The sequence below is a fragment of the Kogia breviceps genome, chromosome 12 (assembly GCF_026419965.1).
Source record: "Kogia breviceps isolate mKogBre1 chromosome 12, mKogBre1 haplotype 1, whole genome shotgun sequence".
NCBI lineage: Eukaryota > Metazoa > Chordata > Mammalia > Artiodactyla > Physeteridae > Kogia > Kogia breviceps.
The window spans coordinates 30,320,658-30,337,901 of record NC_081321.1 but is presented as its reverse complement, the minus strand read 5'-3'; the positions used below and the strand labels follow the sequence as shown (position 1 = coordinate 30,337,901).

Here is a 17,244-nt window from a genome sequence, read left to right as displayed (position 1 = left end):
ACCACTTTTTATAAAAGCATCTATAATAATCCCACATCTCAGATATGTCCTTTATGAACACCATTATGTGTGTGTGTGTGTATATATACACACACACACACACACACACACACACACACACACACACACACACACATATATACCCCCCCCAGAAGTTTTCATATGATTGGACTTCATCTTCCTTAAATATATTTTAAGAGCTATATTTTAACTTTTTTTCCTATACTTATTCTTGCTTTTTCTATTCCATAGCCCACACGGTTTCCGGGAAGGTTGCTGGAGGTTTTAATTCTTCCTCTGTGAAATAGCCCACATGCCACAACCACCAATGTCATATAAAAATGAATATCTGTTGGGATTTTGTTGTGTCTTAGAGAATTAAATTCTCCCAGAAACTTATAAGACCATGAAAATCACTCATGTGATCCTGAGTCTTAAGTGCCTCAGGAAAAACGTCATGAACTATTTTAAGGCTTAAGAAAAGGAATAATTATGTTAAACTAAATGATATTGATTAATTTTCCTTCCATAAGTTTCTTCTCACCTTTGTGTATGATTTTTTTTCCTTTTTCTCTCCCTCTAATTTTCTGCTTTTCCTACCTCCACATTCATTCCTTGTAACCAAACCTATGCAAAGGAGGGACTTTTTTATTATTTTCATCTTAAATGATTCTTTGAACCCGACTCAAATATTTATAGGATAGAGATCATACCCCTTTAAATTCATGAAAAATAGTTTCTAAAATTGATGAAACAATAATGATGTCGATGATGATGATAATGCCTCACCTTTAATGTTACCTAATAATTATATGACTTTAATTTTTTTTCAAAGCACTTTTGTTTTCTTAAATAAGTAAGAAAGGCAAAGGTTAAGTAGGTCTTCAGAGAGATAGTGCTCCATTTGATTTTTGTGTTAACGTCAGCCTAAATAATGGCAATGTATATCTGTAGGTGCTGAAAATGGCAAATAGAAAAACTTTAGTCCATGTCAATCTGGCAATTAGTGTACTACCTAATATTACCAAACCCTCATATTTCCATGGTAAGAATTTGTGATATGTATTCACAATCATTAATCTGTTTATCACACCAAATTCAAATAATCTTTCAGATAGCAAGGGAGGCCTTTAAAAAAAAATTTAAATCCCTAATTGTGAGTTTGAGGCTAGCACAAATATTGAAATTGAGCTTTACTCAATCAAAAGGATTTAAGGTAAACCCCAGCTTTTCATTTGAAATATGTGTAAGAATAGATATAGTGGAAAAAGAAAAGGGAATGGAAAAAGAAAGGAAAAAAATACTAATATCACCACATTAACACTTTTGGTTGTGGAAAGAATATCATGTCTCATGATGATTCTTGATGACTCCTTATAGCATAAAGCTTTAGAGGAAGTATTTCTAATGGGCATGTAGCCAGTGACCCTTAAAAGAAGGTCTTCTGTGTTGATCAGTAGAGAGAAATGCTACATCTGTCCAAGTGATTTCTCCTACCAAATATCTAAAATCACTGGCATGCTTTTCACTTATTTTGGCATTTATAGAAATTTAGCAGTTTAATATTTATGTGTACACATTTTCTTCCAACTAAATTCAACAGTATTATCACCAAAGGTCTTTAACACTGCATGCAGAAAATAGAAGCTCAATAGATATTTGTTTATTGAATAAAAGGGAGAATTCTCTCAACTTTCCCCTGTAGTAATCAGTCAGTCTCTGGGCAGCTACAGATACCTTTCAAAGAGTAAAGCAACAGCTCCTAACAGCTCTCTTCAGCATTTTGCAGCATGTTAGCCCCACTGAAAATTGTTATAGGCTATAGGTAACAACAGAGACTATGAGCCTCACTTCCAGAACTGAATCTAAATCTCCAGTAAAATCCCTCAGGGAGCCAAATGAAGGGAAAAAACTGGTGAGAGCTGGACACTGCTCACTTAAGTCTGTGTGTGGGATTATTGCTCATTTTGAATTTTGTTCTTTGTGCTTTCTATTTGTTCTACAAATTAACATTCATTATTTCAGAAGTGGAAAAGTTTGTTAATTAAAAAGGAAATATGAAATAGGGCATCCACTGTTCTCTTCATTAATAAACAACAAAATTGAATGTACTTATTTTCAAAAACATTCTGTTTTACTTTTGTGTTAGAGCCACACATAAGCTTATTTTTATTTGTCATAACAAGCAAAAACTAATTCTCCACATAATTATTTTAAGAAATATTTTTGAAGATTTATAAAATATTTCTAATCAAGATAAAGGAAATGGTGGGGAACATGGTGACTTTATTATTTCCAGAGGAATAAAGGAAATTCATAATTTTATAGAAATATAAATCCCTCCAGTCAAAATGTTAAAATGCTGATCAAAAAGTAACTCAGAACTATCCTGGTTTGTAATTGTTCCCTTAAGGCAGACATATATTACATTTTTATATATGCCAAATCAGTAATGAGTTTTAATTTTAATTAGCTTTATACCTTATCAAGAGATAGAACACCATAAAATTTTATTAAAAGGAAAGTTAATTAAAGGTCAGCTCAGATTAACATCAAAACCAGCCAGTTACTGCTTTGTGCTAAATATTAAACTTTCACATTTTAATTTCAATCAATTCCTGTAGACAATTTTATAATATATAGAGTTCTCTTATAATTTTTATATTTTAAAAAATTTACATGAGGTAAAAATAAAAAGTTTGACTAAAAAGATAAAATTAAAAGGACAACGGTTATAAATCCTTCTTTAACAAATGACAAAATTGAAATGGTTGGTAACATCTGACTTAGTTCCCTAAGATCCTCAGTCTTTCAAAATGCTTAGGATTTTGTAATATAGTGGTATAGTGGTGGTTAAGAGATGGGGCTCTGGAAATGTTGTCTCTGTTACCACTGTTGCGTGACTTTGGGCACAATATCTAAGCTCTCAGTGCCTCATCTGTAAAGTGAGAATAATAATAGCATTTTATCCACTTTTTTAGATTATACTATAAAAATTATATAATGTATGTAAATATTTTAGTATAAAGCTTAGTATATAGAATTCAACAAATTTAATTTATAAATTAGTAGTCACTTTTGATTGTTCATCTAAAAACATACGTGCTAAAATTACCACTGACTATGTTTAAGCATGGTTACTGTCCCTAGTGTTTTAAAATAGAGCTACAAATTTTTTTATATTACCCCCTTCCAGAGGTGGAACCTAATTCCTCTTCCCTTGAGTATGGGCTACACTTAGTGACTCATTTCTAACAAATAGATGAAAGTAGAAGTAATGCTATGCAACTTACAAGACTAGGAGCTTATTGGAGCTTCCTCCTTGCTCTCTCTCTCTCTCTGTCTCTCTCTCGGATCACTCATTTTGGGGAAGTTAGCTGCCATGTTGTTGGAACACTAAAGCAGTCCTATGCAGAGTTCGTGTTGATCTACTGCCAGCAAAACCATGTAAGTGAGCCTTCTTAGAAACAGATCCTCCAACTCTGGTCAGGCTTTCAGACGAGTGCAGCCCAGGTTGGCTTCTTGATTGCAAGCTCTTGAGAGATCCTGAGCAAGAATCACCTGGCTAAGCTGCTTCTGGATTCCTGACACCTAAAAAAAATGTATGGGATTATAAATGCCTACTGTTTTAAGACACTAACTTCTGGGATAATTTGCTACATAGCAATAGATAACACTGCCTTATTTCTGTTATTTGTGGAAGCTGGACTGGGAGAATTAAACCTAATAACAGAGCATTCAAAGTATGAGGAAGCTAGACTAGGTCTCCAGGTTTAAAGTTGCCATTCTGGGTTACTATCTGCAGAATAAGAACTCCGTTGGTAAGCTCCAATTCCCTTGAACAATATGGATATGTTTCTTTGATTCTTTTCCCTTTACCTTGTCTAATGCTACTCACACCAAATTACATTCCCTCTGATCACTTCTTTAGTTGGGGTTATTAATTGTGGCCTGAAAATGTGCATCTGGCAGATATTTTACATTTTTGCTTCTATAAAGTAAAACTTTGAATTGATAGATTTTTTTTCTGATTTGAATACATGTCACTGCAGAAAACTTGGAAAATATAGAATAGTCTAAACAATGAAATAAAAATCAACAATTTATAACTACTCAGAGGTAACAAATATTAACATTTTGTTTCCTTCTTTTTAGGTTTTTATATGTTTATCTCTGTATGTACACAGACCTGTGTATAAATAAGACACTATTAATTATAAAATGTCATGATATTCAGCTTCTCAAGATTATTTAGAATTTTCTCCTGCCCTTTAATTGAAAAGTATCCATTTTTAATGATTACACATTACCTCATATCACAATCTATGTAAATGTAATCTATGTTGATCACTTAATTTATTATTTTTTGCTATTATAAATCTATAACTGAGTTTTCATCCAAAAAATCTTTATGAATATGAACCTGTATCATTCTCTTTTTTAATTGCGCTTTACAGACACTATTCATTCTTTACTTTTTTTTTGCCTATAACTTTCTACAGAATGGGAACCCTCGAAATCCCTACTGTGATGGCATTGAGGGTGTCATGGAGGCTTATTATAGGTGTCTGAAATCTGTACAACTGTATGGGCCAACCAACTTTGCTCCTGTAATTAATCATGTAGCAAGGTAAGTGGGAGTAGATAAGTTATTTATCCTAGTGTACTGGACCAGAGTGAAATCATAACATAAGTGTTGGCCTGACTCCACAAATGAAAGTTGTTTTCTTCTAACTTACCTCCAAGAAAGTGAGGGAAAAGATATACAGTAAAAAGAATCTCCATTGAGCTATCATGATATTTTAATAAGAACTTTACATCAAAATCTCAAATGAAGAAACATACACTGGCTTATGTTAGAACCTATATTTGGTCAACTGAGGGAAAAAATTTTTTTTCATTGAAAAGGCATCCATGAGAGCAATATCAATCATAATCTCAATTGTGTAAATCATTCACATCTAATGTATATTCTATAGTAGCTCAGAAGTAATAAGAGACTGAATTCTATGAAGACAACTGAAGCCTTTCAGTGATATATAGGGCACATTATTTTAACCTCTCTGAAATTAATATATTAGCTAATTTTATAATTCCCCAGAGTTCTACCTGTATATAATACATGGTATTGAGATCAGAATATAATTCTGATGATTCCAAATGCATGTTCTAGGAAAAAATGTTTAATGTAAAGTTCTATATACACTTGCTTATCATTTTTTACTAATGCATAAGTAAATTAGACACCACTTTTTTTTTTTTTTTTTTTTTTTTTTTTTTTTTTGCAGTAAGCAGGCCTCTCACTGCTGTGGCCTCTCCCGTCGCGGAGCACAGGCTCCGGAAGCGCAGGCTCAGCGGCCACGGCTCACAGGCCCAGCCACTCGAGGCAGGCATGTGGGATCTTCCCAGACCGGGGCATGAACCCGTGTCCCCTGCATCCGCAGGCGGATTCTCAACCACTGCACCACCAGGGAAGCCCCCTAGACACCACTTTTAAAATCACTAAAAAGTTTGTCTTGACTCAGTTGCAAATCCAATGAAAACCCTGCCTTATTTTTAGATAATCAGAAAAGTATAGCTCTATATCTTTCCCAATATGTAGCCAAAACTTGAAAAAGTACTGCACTTGGATCAGTTTATCAATGTTCAAAGGCAGTATGAAACCTCAGTTCTCTATTCAAAGGTTCTGGTACTTTACCATCTCCCTTTTAGACATTGTTAGCAAAATGTGTTCTACTTTTCATTATCTGAGACATAGACAAAATACTAAAATACCCCTGCACTCAGGGCTGATCCTAGTTGACTCTCCTGTGGAACTCCACCTCAGGTTGATAGATACATTGATGACCATTTTCTGAGTGTGACCCTTTAGCTCAGGCTTTTCAAGCATTTTCATCCACAATCTGTACTAAATTATGAATTTTATATCTCATCTCTGGACATACACACTAAAATAAAAGATTATGAAATTATCCTTATCTCATATTTTCTCTTTATTACTATGGTATCCTATTCTTCTCTATTACTTTTTTAAAAATGCAGATCTTGACCCACAAAATTGATTTCAGAATTCACTAATGGGTCATTATCTATAATTTGAAAATCAAATCCTAGCTCATTGTGTTAGCCTATATAATTAGTGTTATCCATACTTTCTTTTCCTATTTTTTTGATGGCTCTCAAATAAAGCAAAGTCAAAAATTATATTAATGCAAAATAAATTATAGTTGACTCTTACTCTCTCTTACACAGTATCATACCCATCACTGTGTTTTATAAAAAGAGAGGAAAAAATGATAGAACTTATTTTGTGTGAACTCATGATAGTTATTATAAATGTTCTTATCAGTGTTTACCAATTAACTTTGTAGATATTGTACTAGTATATCTCTACTATAAAAGTTAAACTTTTAGATATAAAATTCCTAGGTGTATTTCTATATACCAACTAAAACTACAGGCTCCACACTGTTATATTGCAGTTTTTTATGTTTTGTCCAGCATTTAAAAAATTCTCAAATATAGGGGTAGTTGCCAGTTAACACTTTCAGACTACTTGAAAATCTGTCATCTAATAATTCTTTATTGTTATTTTTAATAAAAGAAAATAAGAAATACAAAAATCTATGTCTTTTGGGGAATCATCTTTTCTTTCCAATACAATTTGAAATTCCATGTATCTATATCTTCCAGGGTGATGGTGGCCTCATGGAATGAGTCTGGGAGTGTTCCTCCTTCTGCTGTATTTGGAAGAGTTTGAGAAGGATAGGTGTTAGCTGTTCTCTAAATGTTTGATATAATTCGCATGTGAAGCCATATGGTCATGGGCTTTTGTTTGCTGGAAGATTTTTAATCACAGTCTCAATTTCAGTGCTTGTGATTGGTCTGTTTATAGTTTCTATTTCTTCCTGCTTCAGTCTTGGAAGGTTGTGCTTGTCTAATAATTTGTCCATTTCTTCCATGTTGTCCATTTTTATGACATATAGTTCCTTGTAGTAATCTCTCATGATCCTTTGTATTTCTGCAGTGTCAGTTGTTACTTCTCCTTTGTCATTTCTAATTCTATTGATTTGAGACTTCTCCCTTTTTCTTGATGAGTCTGGCTAATGGTTTATCAATTTTGTTTATCTTCTCAAAGAACCAGATTTTAGTTTTATTGATCTTTGCTATTGTTTCCTTCACTTCTTTTTCATTTATTTCTGATCTGATCTTTATGACTTCTTTCCTTCTGCTAACTTTGGTGGGGGCGGGGGTTGTTCTTCTTTCACTAATTGCTTTAGGTGTATGGTTAGGTTGTTTATTTGAGATATTTCTTGTTTCTTGAGGTAAGATTGTATTGCTATAAAGTTCCTTCTTAGAAATGCTTTGGCTGCCTCCCATAGGTTTTGGGTCATCGTGTTTTCATTGTCATTTCTTGCTAGGTATTTTTTTATTTCCTCTTTGATTTCTTCAGCGATCTCTTGGTTATTTAGTAGTGTATTGTTTAGCCTCAATGTGTTTGTATTTGTTACAGATTTTTTCCTGTAATTTATATCTAGTCTCATAGCGTTATGGTTGGAAAAGATACTTGATATGTATTCAATTTTCTTAAATTTACCAAGTCTTGATTTGTGACCCAAGATATGATCTATCCAGGAGAATGTTCCATGACCCCTTGAGAAGAAAGTGTATTCTGTTGTTTTTGGATGGAATGTCCTATAAATATCAATTAAGTCCATGTTTTTTAATGTATAATTTAAAGCTTGTGTTTCCTTTTTAATTTTCATTTTGGATGATCTGACCATTTGCAAAAGTGGGGTTTTAAAATCCCCTACTCTGATTGTGTTACTGTTGATTTCCCCTTTTATGGCTGTTAGCATGTGCCTTATGTATTGATGTGCTCCTATGTTGGGTGCATAAATATTTACAATTGTGATATCTTCTTCTTGGATTGATCCCTTGATCATTATGTAGTGTCCTTCTTTGTCTCTTGTAATAGTCTTTGTTTTAAAGTCTATTTTTTCTGATATGAGAATTGCTACTCCAGCTTTCTTTTGATTTCCATTTGCATAGAATATCTTTTTCTATCCCCTCACTTTCAGTCTGTCTGTGTCCCTAGGTCTGAAATGGGTCTCTCGTACACAGCATATGTATGGATCTTGGTTTTTTTTTTTTATCTATTGAGCCAGTCTATGTCTTCAACTTGGAGCATTTAATCCATTTACACTAAGGTTCTTATTGATATGAGTGTTCCTATTACAATTTTCTTAATTGTTTGGGTTTGTTATTGTAGGTCTTTTCCTTCTCTTGTGTTTCCTGCCTAGAGAAGTTCCTTTAGCATTTGCCATAAAGCTGGTTTGCTGCTGCTGAATTCTCTTACCTATTGCTTGTCTGTAAAAGTTTATATTTCTCCATCGAATCTGAATGAGTTCCTTGCTGGGTAGAGTAATCTTTGTTATAGGTTTTTCCCTTTCATCACTTTAAATATGTCCTGTCACTCTCTTCTGGCTTGCAGTGTTCCTGCTGAAAGATCAACTGTTAATCTTATGGGGATTCCCTTATATGTTATTTGTTGCTTTCTCCTTGCCGCTTTTAATATTTTTTCTTTGTATTTAATTTTTGATAGTTTGATTAACATGTGTCTTGATTTGTTTCTCCTTGGATTTATCCTGTATGTGGCTCTCTGTGCTCCCTGGACTTGATTGACTATTTCCTTTCCCATATTAAGGAAATTTTCAACTATAATCTCTTCAAATATTTTCTCAGTCCCTTCCTTTTTCTTTTCTGCTTCTGAGACCCATATAATTTGAATCTTGGTGTGTTTATTGTTGTCCCAGAGGTCTCTAAGACTGTCCTCAATCCTTTTCGTTCTTTTTTGTTACCTTCTCTGTAGAAGTTATTTCCACTATTTTATCTTCCAGGTCACTTATCCATTCTTCTGCCTCAGTTATTCTACTGTTTCCTTCTAGAGAATTTTTAATTTCATTTATTATGTTGTTCATCATTGTTTGCTCTTTAGTTCTTCTAGGTCCTCGTTAAATGTTTCTTGTATTTTCTCCATTCTATTTCCAAGATTTTGGATCATCTTTACTGTCATTACTCCGAATTCTTTTTCAGGTAGACTGCCTATTTCCTCTTCACTTGTTTGGTCTCCTACATCTGCTGTGTGTTTCTCTGTCTTCTCATTTTGCTTAACTTACTATGTTTGGGGTCTCATTTTCGCTGGCTGCAAGTTTGTAGTTCCTGTTGTTTTTGGCGTCTGTCCCCAGTGGCTAAGGTTGGTTGAGTGGGTTGTGTAGGCTTCCTGGTGGAGGGCCCTAGTGCCTGTGTTCTAGTGGATGAGGCTGGATCTTGTCTTTCTGACAGGCATGTCCACGTCTGGTGGTGTGTTTTGGGGTGTCTGTGACCTTATTATGATTTTAGTCAGCCTCTCTGGTAATGGGTGGCCTCTCTGGTAATGGGTGTGGTTGTGTTCCTGTCTTGCTAGTTGTTTGGCATAGGTTGTTTAGCACTGTAGCTTGCTGGCTGTTGAGTGGAGCTGGGTCTTAGCATTGAGATGGAGATCTCTGGGAGGGCTTTCAACGTTTGATATTATATGGAGCTGGTAGGTCTCTGGTGGACCAATGTCCTGAACTCAGCTTTCCCACCTCAGAGGCAGGCACAGGCCTGACACCCAGCCGGAGCACCAAGACCCTGTCAGTCACATGACTCAGATGAAAAGGGAGAACAAAAGAAAGAAAAAAATTAAATAGAATAGAATAAAATAAAATATTGTTAAAACAAAAAAATTTTATTATTAAAAACGTTATAAATTAATAAAAGAAAACAAAAAGGACAGACAAAACCCTAGTACAAATGGTAAAAGCAAAGCTATACAGACAAAATCACACAAAGATACATACACACTCACAAAAAGACAATAAGAAAAAATATATATATATATATAAAGATAAAGGAAGAGAGCAATCAAATCAATAAGTCTACCAATTATAATAAATTCTATAATAATAAAATCGTTATAAGATAAACATAAAAGCAGATAAACATAAAACTAAGATAAACATAAAACCAGAAACAAATTAGATGCAAAATGTAAACCCCAAGTCTACAGTTCCTCCCAAAGTCCACTGCTTCAATTTCGGGATGATTTGTTGTCTCTTCAGGTATTCCAGAGATGCAGGGTACATTAAGTTGATTGTGGAGTTTTTATTCCCTGTTCCTGAGGCTGTGGGGAGAAATTTCCCTTTTGCTGCTCTGTTCGCACAGCTCCTGGTGTTCAGCTTTGGACTTAACACTGCCTCTGCATGTAGGTCCCCTGAGTGCACCTGTTCTTTGCTCAGACAGGACAGGGTTAAAGTAGCAGCTGATTAGGAGGCTCTTGCTCACTCAGGCCGGGTGGAGAGAGGGGTACAGAATGCAGGGCAACCCTGCGGCTGCAGGGGCCAACATAACGTTGCAACAGCCTGAGGCGTGCTGTGTGTTCTCCGAGGGAAGTTGTTCCTGGATCACAGGGCCCTGGCAGTGGTGGGCTGCAGAGGCTACCAGGAGGGGAGGTGTGGATAGTGACCTGTGCTTGAGCACAGGCTTCTTGGTGGCTGCAGTAGCAGCCTTAGCATTTCATGCCAGTCTCTGGTGTCCATGCTGATAGCCACAGCTCTCACCCATCTCTGGAGCTCATTAAGGCAGTGCTCTGAATCCCCTCTCCTCACACACCCCAAAACAATGGTCTCTTGCCTCTTAGGCAGTTCCAGACTTTTTCCCAGACTCCCTCCCGGCTAGCTGTGGTGCACTAGCCCCCTTCAGTCACTGTTCACGCAGCCAACCCCTGTCACCTCCCTGGGTCTGACCTCCGAAGCCTGAGCCTCAGCTCTCAGCCCCCACCCGCACTGGCAGGTGAGCAGACGAGCCTCTCAGGCTGTTGGGTGCTGGTCGGCACCAATCCTCTGTGTGGGAATCTCTCTGCTTTGCCCTCTGCACCCCTGTTGCTGCACTGTCCTCTGTGGCTCCAAAGCTTCCCCCCTGCTACCCCCATCTCCACCAGTGAAGGGGCTTCTTAATGTATGGAAACTTTTCCTCCTTCACAGCTCCCTCGCAGAGGTGCAGGTCCTCTCCCTATTCTTTTGTCTCTGTTTTTTCTTTTTTTTTGCCCTACCCAGGTACATGGGGAGTTTCTTGCCTTTTGGGAAGTCTTGGGTCTTCTGCCGGCATTCAATAGGTGTTGTGTAGGAGTTGTTCCACATGTAGATGTATTTCTGATGTATTTGTGGGGGGGAAGGTGATCTCCACATCTTGCTCCTCCGCCATATTGAAGGTCTCTGAGATAATAGTTTTAAAGGATTATTCTATGCTACTGATGGGACACGGGTTTGAGCCCTGGTCTGGGAAGATCCCACATGCCACGGAGCAGCTAAGCCCATGCACCACAACTACTGAGTCTGCGCTCTAGAGCCTGTGAGCCACAACTACTGAGCCTGAGTGCCACAACTACTGAAGCCTGCACACCTAGAGTCCATGCTCTGCAACAAGAGAAGCCACCCAATGAGAAGCCCACGCACCGCAATGAAGAGTAGCCCCCACTCGCCGCAACTATAGAAAAGCCCAAGCGCAGCAACGAAGACCCAAGGCAGCCAAAAATAAAAATTAATTTAAAAAAAAAAAGAACCTACTGTATAGCACAGGGAACTCGAAACAATACTGTGTAATGGCCTACATGGGAAAAGAATCTAAAAAAGAATGGATATATGTATAATTAATTCACTTTGCTGTACAGCAGAAACTAATGCAGCATTGTAAATCAACTCTACTCCAATAAAAATTAATTTTAAAAAAGTAAACATCACCCCCAGAAAAAGGATCAGTTAATCCACTTGAAGTGATATTCATAAGATTGCATAATGCTCAACTTTCCATCTTCTCACCATTTTCAACACATCATTTGGTATGAAAAGCATAAAAACCATAGAGTTGTACTCATAGAAGTTTTTCTCACTATTTATAACCTCCTGTTAATCACATGAAATATAATCCTTATGTTTTTGAAGCATAGTCAGTAAAAAATGCTTTTTAAAAATAATGGGTATTTAAAAATTTAAAAATGAATTCCTGAGGGAGATTATCCTACTTCTTTGCTTAAGAAAAAAAATTTAAGCATAAAATAGGAGAGTAAGTTCATACGTGCTTTGGATTTTTTCATTGATGTGTTACCATCAAATTAATACAAATTCCTTAGTGTCGAAGATCAATTGTTCAGCATTGTGAGAGCATTTTTGACTATATGTTGTAGAACAAGTTCAATGCTATTTTTAACTGGCTCCTCAGTGTATGAACATATCACTTGCTGTATTCTCTTCATCAATCTATAAAATTACCAGTCATTTTATTAACAGCATGAACAATTATTAGTTTCTCTTGTCTATGGCGAAGTTGTAAATATTTTCTTGTTCATATAGTTATAAATTCTGCTTTACAAGAACTAAGTTTTTCCCTGTCATATTATGCTATTGGTTTTTCCCCAAACTATTCAAAATTTATTATTTAGAGTCCATCAGGTACTGAAAGATTTTCATTGGTAATCAATAGAAGTTTCTTGAAACCAATTTTTTGGTGATTTACTTGATGATTTTTTTACGAAAGTAGACCAAATTCTTCTTGTTAACCATTTATCTCCTACAAACACCACAGTGCTTGCTCATTACTAGATATGACCGGCATACTAGTTATCTACTAAAAATCATAAGTCATTCTATTGAAAATATAATCTAGATACCCATAATGGTAAAACACAATGGAAAAAAAGAGATAAAATATAGTCATAAAATTCTCCTCTAAATGTCTGAGTATTATTTGGTTAGAATTCTGTATTAGAATTTGCTCTTATTACATACCTAATTTTTGTCTTTGATATAATTCTTCCCATCTTTTACCAATTTAACATATATTAAGAATTGGAACTATAGCTATGTCAAAAAGTGTTTCTTCTGTTGCATTTTTTTTATTAAGGTGAAATTCACATAACATAAAACCAACCAGTGCAGTGACATTCAGCATATTCACAATGTTGGGTGATCATCACTGCTATCTAGTTCCAAATCAGAAATCATAATCATTTATATAATCTACCATATATACAAATCTACCAGCTATGTAACTATAAATATTTACTACCATACATGAAATTTCTTTATTAACAATACAAAGTTGCATTATCTTAATTTTAAAGATGAGAAAATAAAGTTCAGATAGCTTATGTAATGTTATACTGAAGATCATACACATAATGTTGCTTAGCCAAGATGTCTATTTCCAAAAGCTGTAGTCATTTCTCTGTGCTAACATACCATCCAGCTCACCTTTTATTAGTGAATGAATTTCTAAGGCAGCCAGACATTTCTTTGTGCCAGCATGCAGTAATGTTGCTGTTATTCTAGTGTGCTATTTCAGAAAAAAATGCATATTTGAGAGTTTTCATATATAGGCTCTTAAGATATGTTTAAATATTTTCTTGAGATTAAAATGTTTGTTGGCTATTCCAAATTATATTTAGGAACTATCATGTCGAGAGGAAATGTTTTATTTTGTGGTATTCTTTACCTTTTCTTTGCCTTTCAGATATGCTTCTTCTGTAAAGGATGGCTCCCAGTATTTTGTGCTACTGATTGTGACAGACGGTGTTATCTCAGATATGGCTCAAACTAAGGAGTCCATAGTTAATGTAAGTAGGAGTCATTCAGTCTTGGGCTGGCTACTGAAAGCATGGTGCTACTTAGGTTGACTAACTAGAGTCTACTTAGTTGACTTAAGAGTGAAACAAAATGCCCATGCCTTTACAGCCAATTGCATTATCCAGAAAACTCACACACATTTGTAGCATTCATCCATAAGGACCAAACTAAGAAGTGTGAATAATTGGGTTGTAAAAAAATTATTTCCAAAAAATTAAAATAAAAATAAATAGTAACATCACCTTCATGTGCATGACTGTGTTTATCTTGATTAGTTTGATATGCTTGTATATAGTTTGTACAATTTTTACAGAATATGTCTTTAACATTTACATTTATAGTAATAGTTACAGAACTGTGCTAATTTCTATATTTATAGAACTGGATAAGGACTAGCATTGATTCAAAATCCATTTTTCTCATTATTCCTAATTATGTGTTATATTTATGATTCATTGTCTTTTTATTAGATTATAATTTATAACATCTATATTTACTAGACTGCAACCTCTAAAATTATATGGTTTTTTTTTTTTTTTCTGTTTTTACTTACCTTTCTATACTCAGGTTTAGCAATGTTTGACACAAAATAGACATTAGTAAAAATGGGCTGTGTGAAAGAATTGTTTATCATACTTCATAATTATTAATAGCATAGGGAAAATATAATTAGCTGTTTGTGTGAGAAGAAAATAGTTACATGTGGGAAAAAAATCAAATGTTTATAGACATACACTTAGCAAAGCCAAACACAAAAAGGAAGAGAGATAGAATCTTGCACATTTACTTATTTGTTTATTTGGTTTTGACTAGACACTGGGTTGGATTTGTCTTGATTTCCTTTATGTTCTGATCAGTGGCATTAGCATGCTCTTTAAAATATGGACTTATAATTTAGGTTTAAACTAACAGGACATGCACTGAGGAACAGTTATTCATAATTCAGTGACCTTCACAGCTGAAGATGTGGTTGCTATACTGTTCCACCTATCTGTTGGTGGATCTTATATTCTTACCATAAAATTATTTTATCATACTAATAATAACTTTCTATAATTATCACTTGTATTCACTCATTTACTATGAAAATTGCTTTTCCTAACCATAGCTATAAATGAAATAGAGTACTACTTTTTCACAAATATGGTACCTTTTTTTCCCTTTTAGCAACTGAAAGATTTTTGAGTGGAGAGAGAACATGGAAAAAGTGACCAAAAGTACCCAGAATCAGCTTAGGAATATTTTGTCTGAGAATAGCAAGTGAAAGCAGATGCTCAGTACTTTTAAAAAATATATAGTATCCATGACTGGTCATTCCTGAAGAACATCCCACTGAAATAGCATATGTACAGAGTTCAGAAAGGATAAGAGTGGAATGAAGTATATTATTCTGTGTTAATCTTAAATTTGTTCAAAACTATTTTAATGAACATCTGTGAAAAATATCAAAACTCAGGATATTTTTTTCTTCTTAATTCTTAGTTGTTTGCTCAATTCAGTTTCTTAACTGTGAACTGTGTTCTCTTCGAAGGCTTCAAAACTTCCAATGTCAATAATTATAGTAGGTGTTGGGCCAGCAGAATTTGATGGTGAGTAATAAAATTTCAATAGTATTCCTTGGGAGTTTATTTAATCTGACTCATTACGCACTTAGGTTTCTTATCACTCTTTTTTTGCATATAAGGATGTGAGTGTGCATATGGATTTGTATACAGTGTCCATGTACATAGACGTAAATATAGATATTACATGATGGAGTCTATTAAGGTGAGCAAATTAAAAGGATGTCTTCTGAGTAGGACATTATCTCTCTAGTATAGGATAATTCAACATGTAGCTTTCTGTTTTATTAGAGATGGTTTGTACCTCAAAATATTTCTTAAGACCGAGTGATAAATTGAGTTTTTGTTCCCAAAGCAAAATATACTCTGGATTCCCTAAAAACTTTTAAGGATGAGCACTAAATTAATAACCCACTAGGTTGTAAAATAGAAATATTAACACAAGCATAATAATGGATTTTCAGACGTTGGCTAGTTGATAGACATCTTTATAAATATTTAAGTTCTGTCACATGAAAGAGCAAAGTAAAATGAAAATGGAATTGAGCGTCTGAAATTTAATGAGGCTTTATATGATTATGCTAAATTCACTTAGTGGGTAGTTTCTGTTTGGGCTCAAGCCATCTTCACATGCCAATTAGTGACAGGTGTTTGTGTGGCTAGTGATCTGGGTAAACTTCTCTAAGTATAGTCTATTCCTCGTCACCTGATGAATTCCTTTAAGAGAACTCTATGCTAGACATCAACTGAATAACCACAGAACATTCACCTGGTTCAGATGTTTTTACATTAATGATGACAGTATTTAGCTTGGAACTTTATAAATGAGAATAATTTTAGAATATTTGGAACAACTTTTGGTATGCTACAGGTTAATTTAGGCACATAGGTGGCTAATTATTGTATGATCATCACTAGGATGATTCTTGTTTAACCACCAGTGCCTCCTCCATAAGGATAGTATAGCTCTCTCAGTCTCAGGTAACACAACACAAGCAGTTATATTGCTGATCCTGGAAATTCTTTCCTTTGATTCCATGCTTGGCTGGTTACACTTTGCATCATTATAATCTTCCAGTTTCTGAATCAGAAGTCATTTTAGCTCCTGCTAATATTTTCTCTGTCTCTGAATATTTACATCTGTTTACATTGTCCATCAGGCATGAATCTGAGATACCACTCTGGAGTCAGGAAAGCTAAGACATATCTTTCTTGTTAACACTTTGTGTACTTGATCATCTGCATTGAGCAGTGATAGATTGTGGTTCACAAACTTCACTGATTGCTAGGTTAAAATAAGTCATGATTTCTTCTTCAGTTACTAATTTGCTTTTGCCTCTCAAGTATGCACTTCTCGTTGGGTACATTCCAGGTCTCCCAGACTCCTATGGAAGGCCGTTGTTAGGTGTAAGCCCTGTCACTTGTACCCCAACAGCTCCCACACATAATGTGTAAACAGAGATCCACTGACCCTTCCTATGTATATTTCTGGTCATAAATTTCTATTCAAAGCAGCTATTTGGGTACTACCTTCTTACAACTGCCACACCTATTTATTTTCTTCAATTTTTTTGTTCCCAGTGAATTATTTATCAGGGTTTTGAGGTATGAAAATTCATCATTTCCCTCTCTGACTTCTTGAATTAACTAAAAAAAAAAAAATGCAGATGTCACTCAGAGATCAGAATATGTTTTATTTTATTAGTAGTTTAGAATTGGAGAAATTGGGTTGCCCTGTACACAGAATCAGACTTCTTGCTACTTTTTTCCCCAAAGATTAAATGACCTCACCTTTATCTTCAGGCCTTCTCTGTACAGGGGCAGATCCTTGCCTATTAAGCATGCCACAGGGAGAAATTGTCTTCAACTTGAGGATAGGCTGCTCCAAAAGGATTCAAGATCGCTCCATCTCCCAATCTTAGTTATCTTGTGTATCACTCCTCTTTTCATGAGGAAAAGTGAGCAAAGATTATAGACAACGA

The 17,244-nt window shown here is 35.0% G+C and overlaps 1 protein-coding gene across 1 annotated transcript in view; it reads left to right on the top strand.

Annotated features, from left to right (window-relative positions):
- Nucleotides 1-17,244, top strand: part of CPNE8 (copine 8) — a 249,780-nt gene that overhangs the window by 220,901 nt on the left and 11,635 nt on the right. The window contains 3 exon segments of the mRNA XM_059082256.2: nt 4,503-4,630; nt 13,588-13,690; nt 15,232-15,289. Of these exon segments, the coding sequence (XP_058938239.1) occupies nt 4,503-4,630; nt 13,588-13,690; nt 15,232-15,289 (289 nt within the window).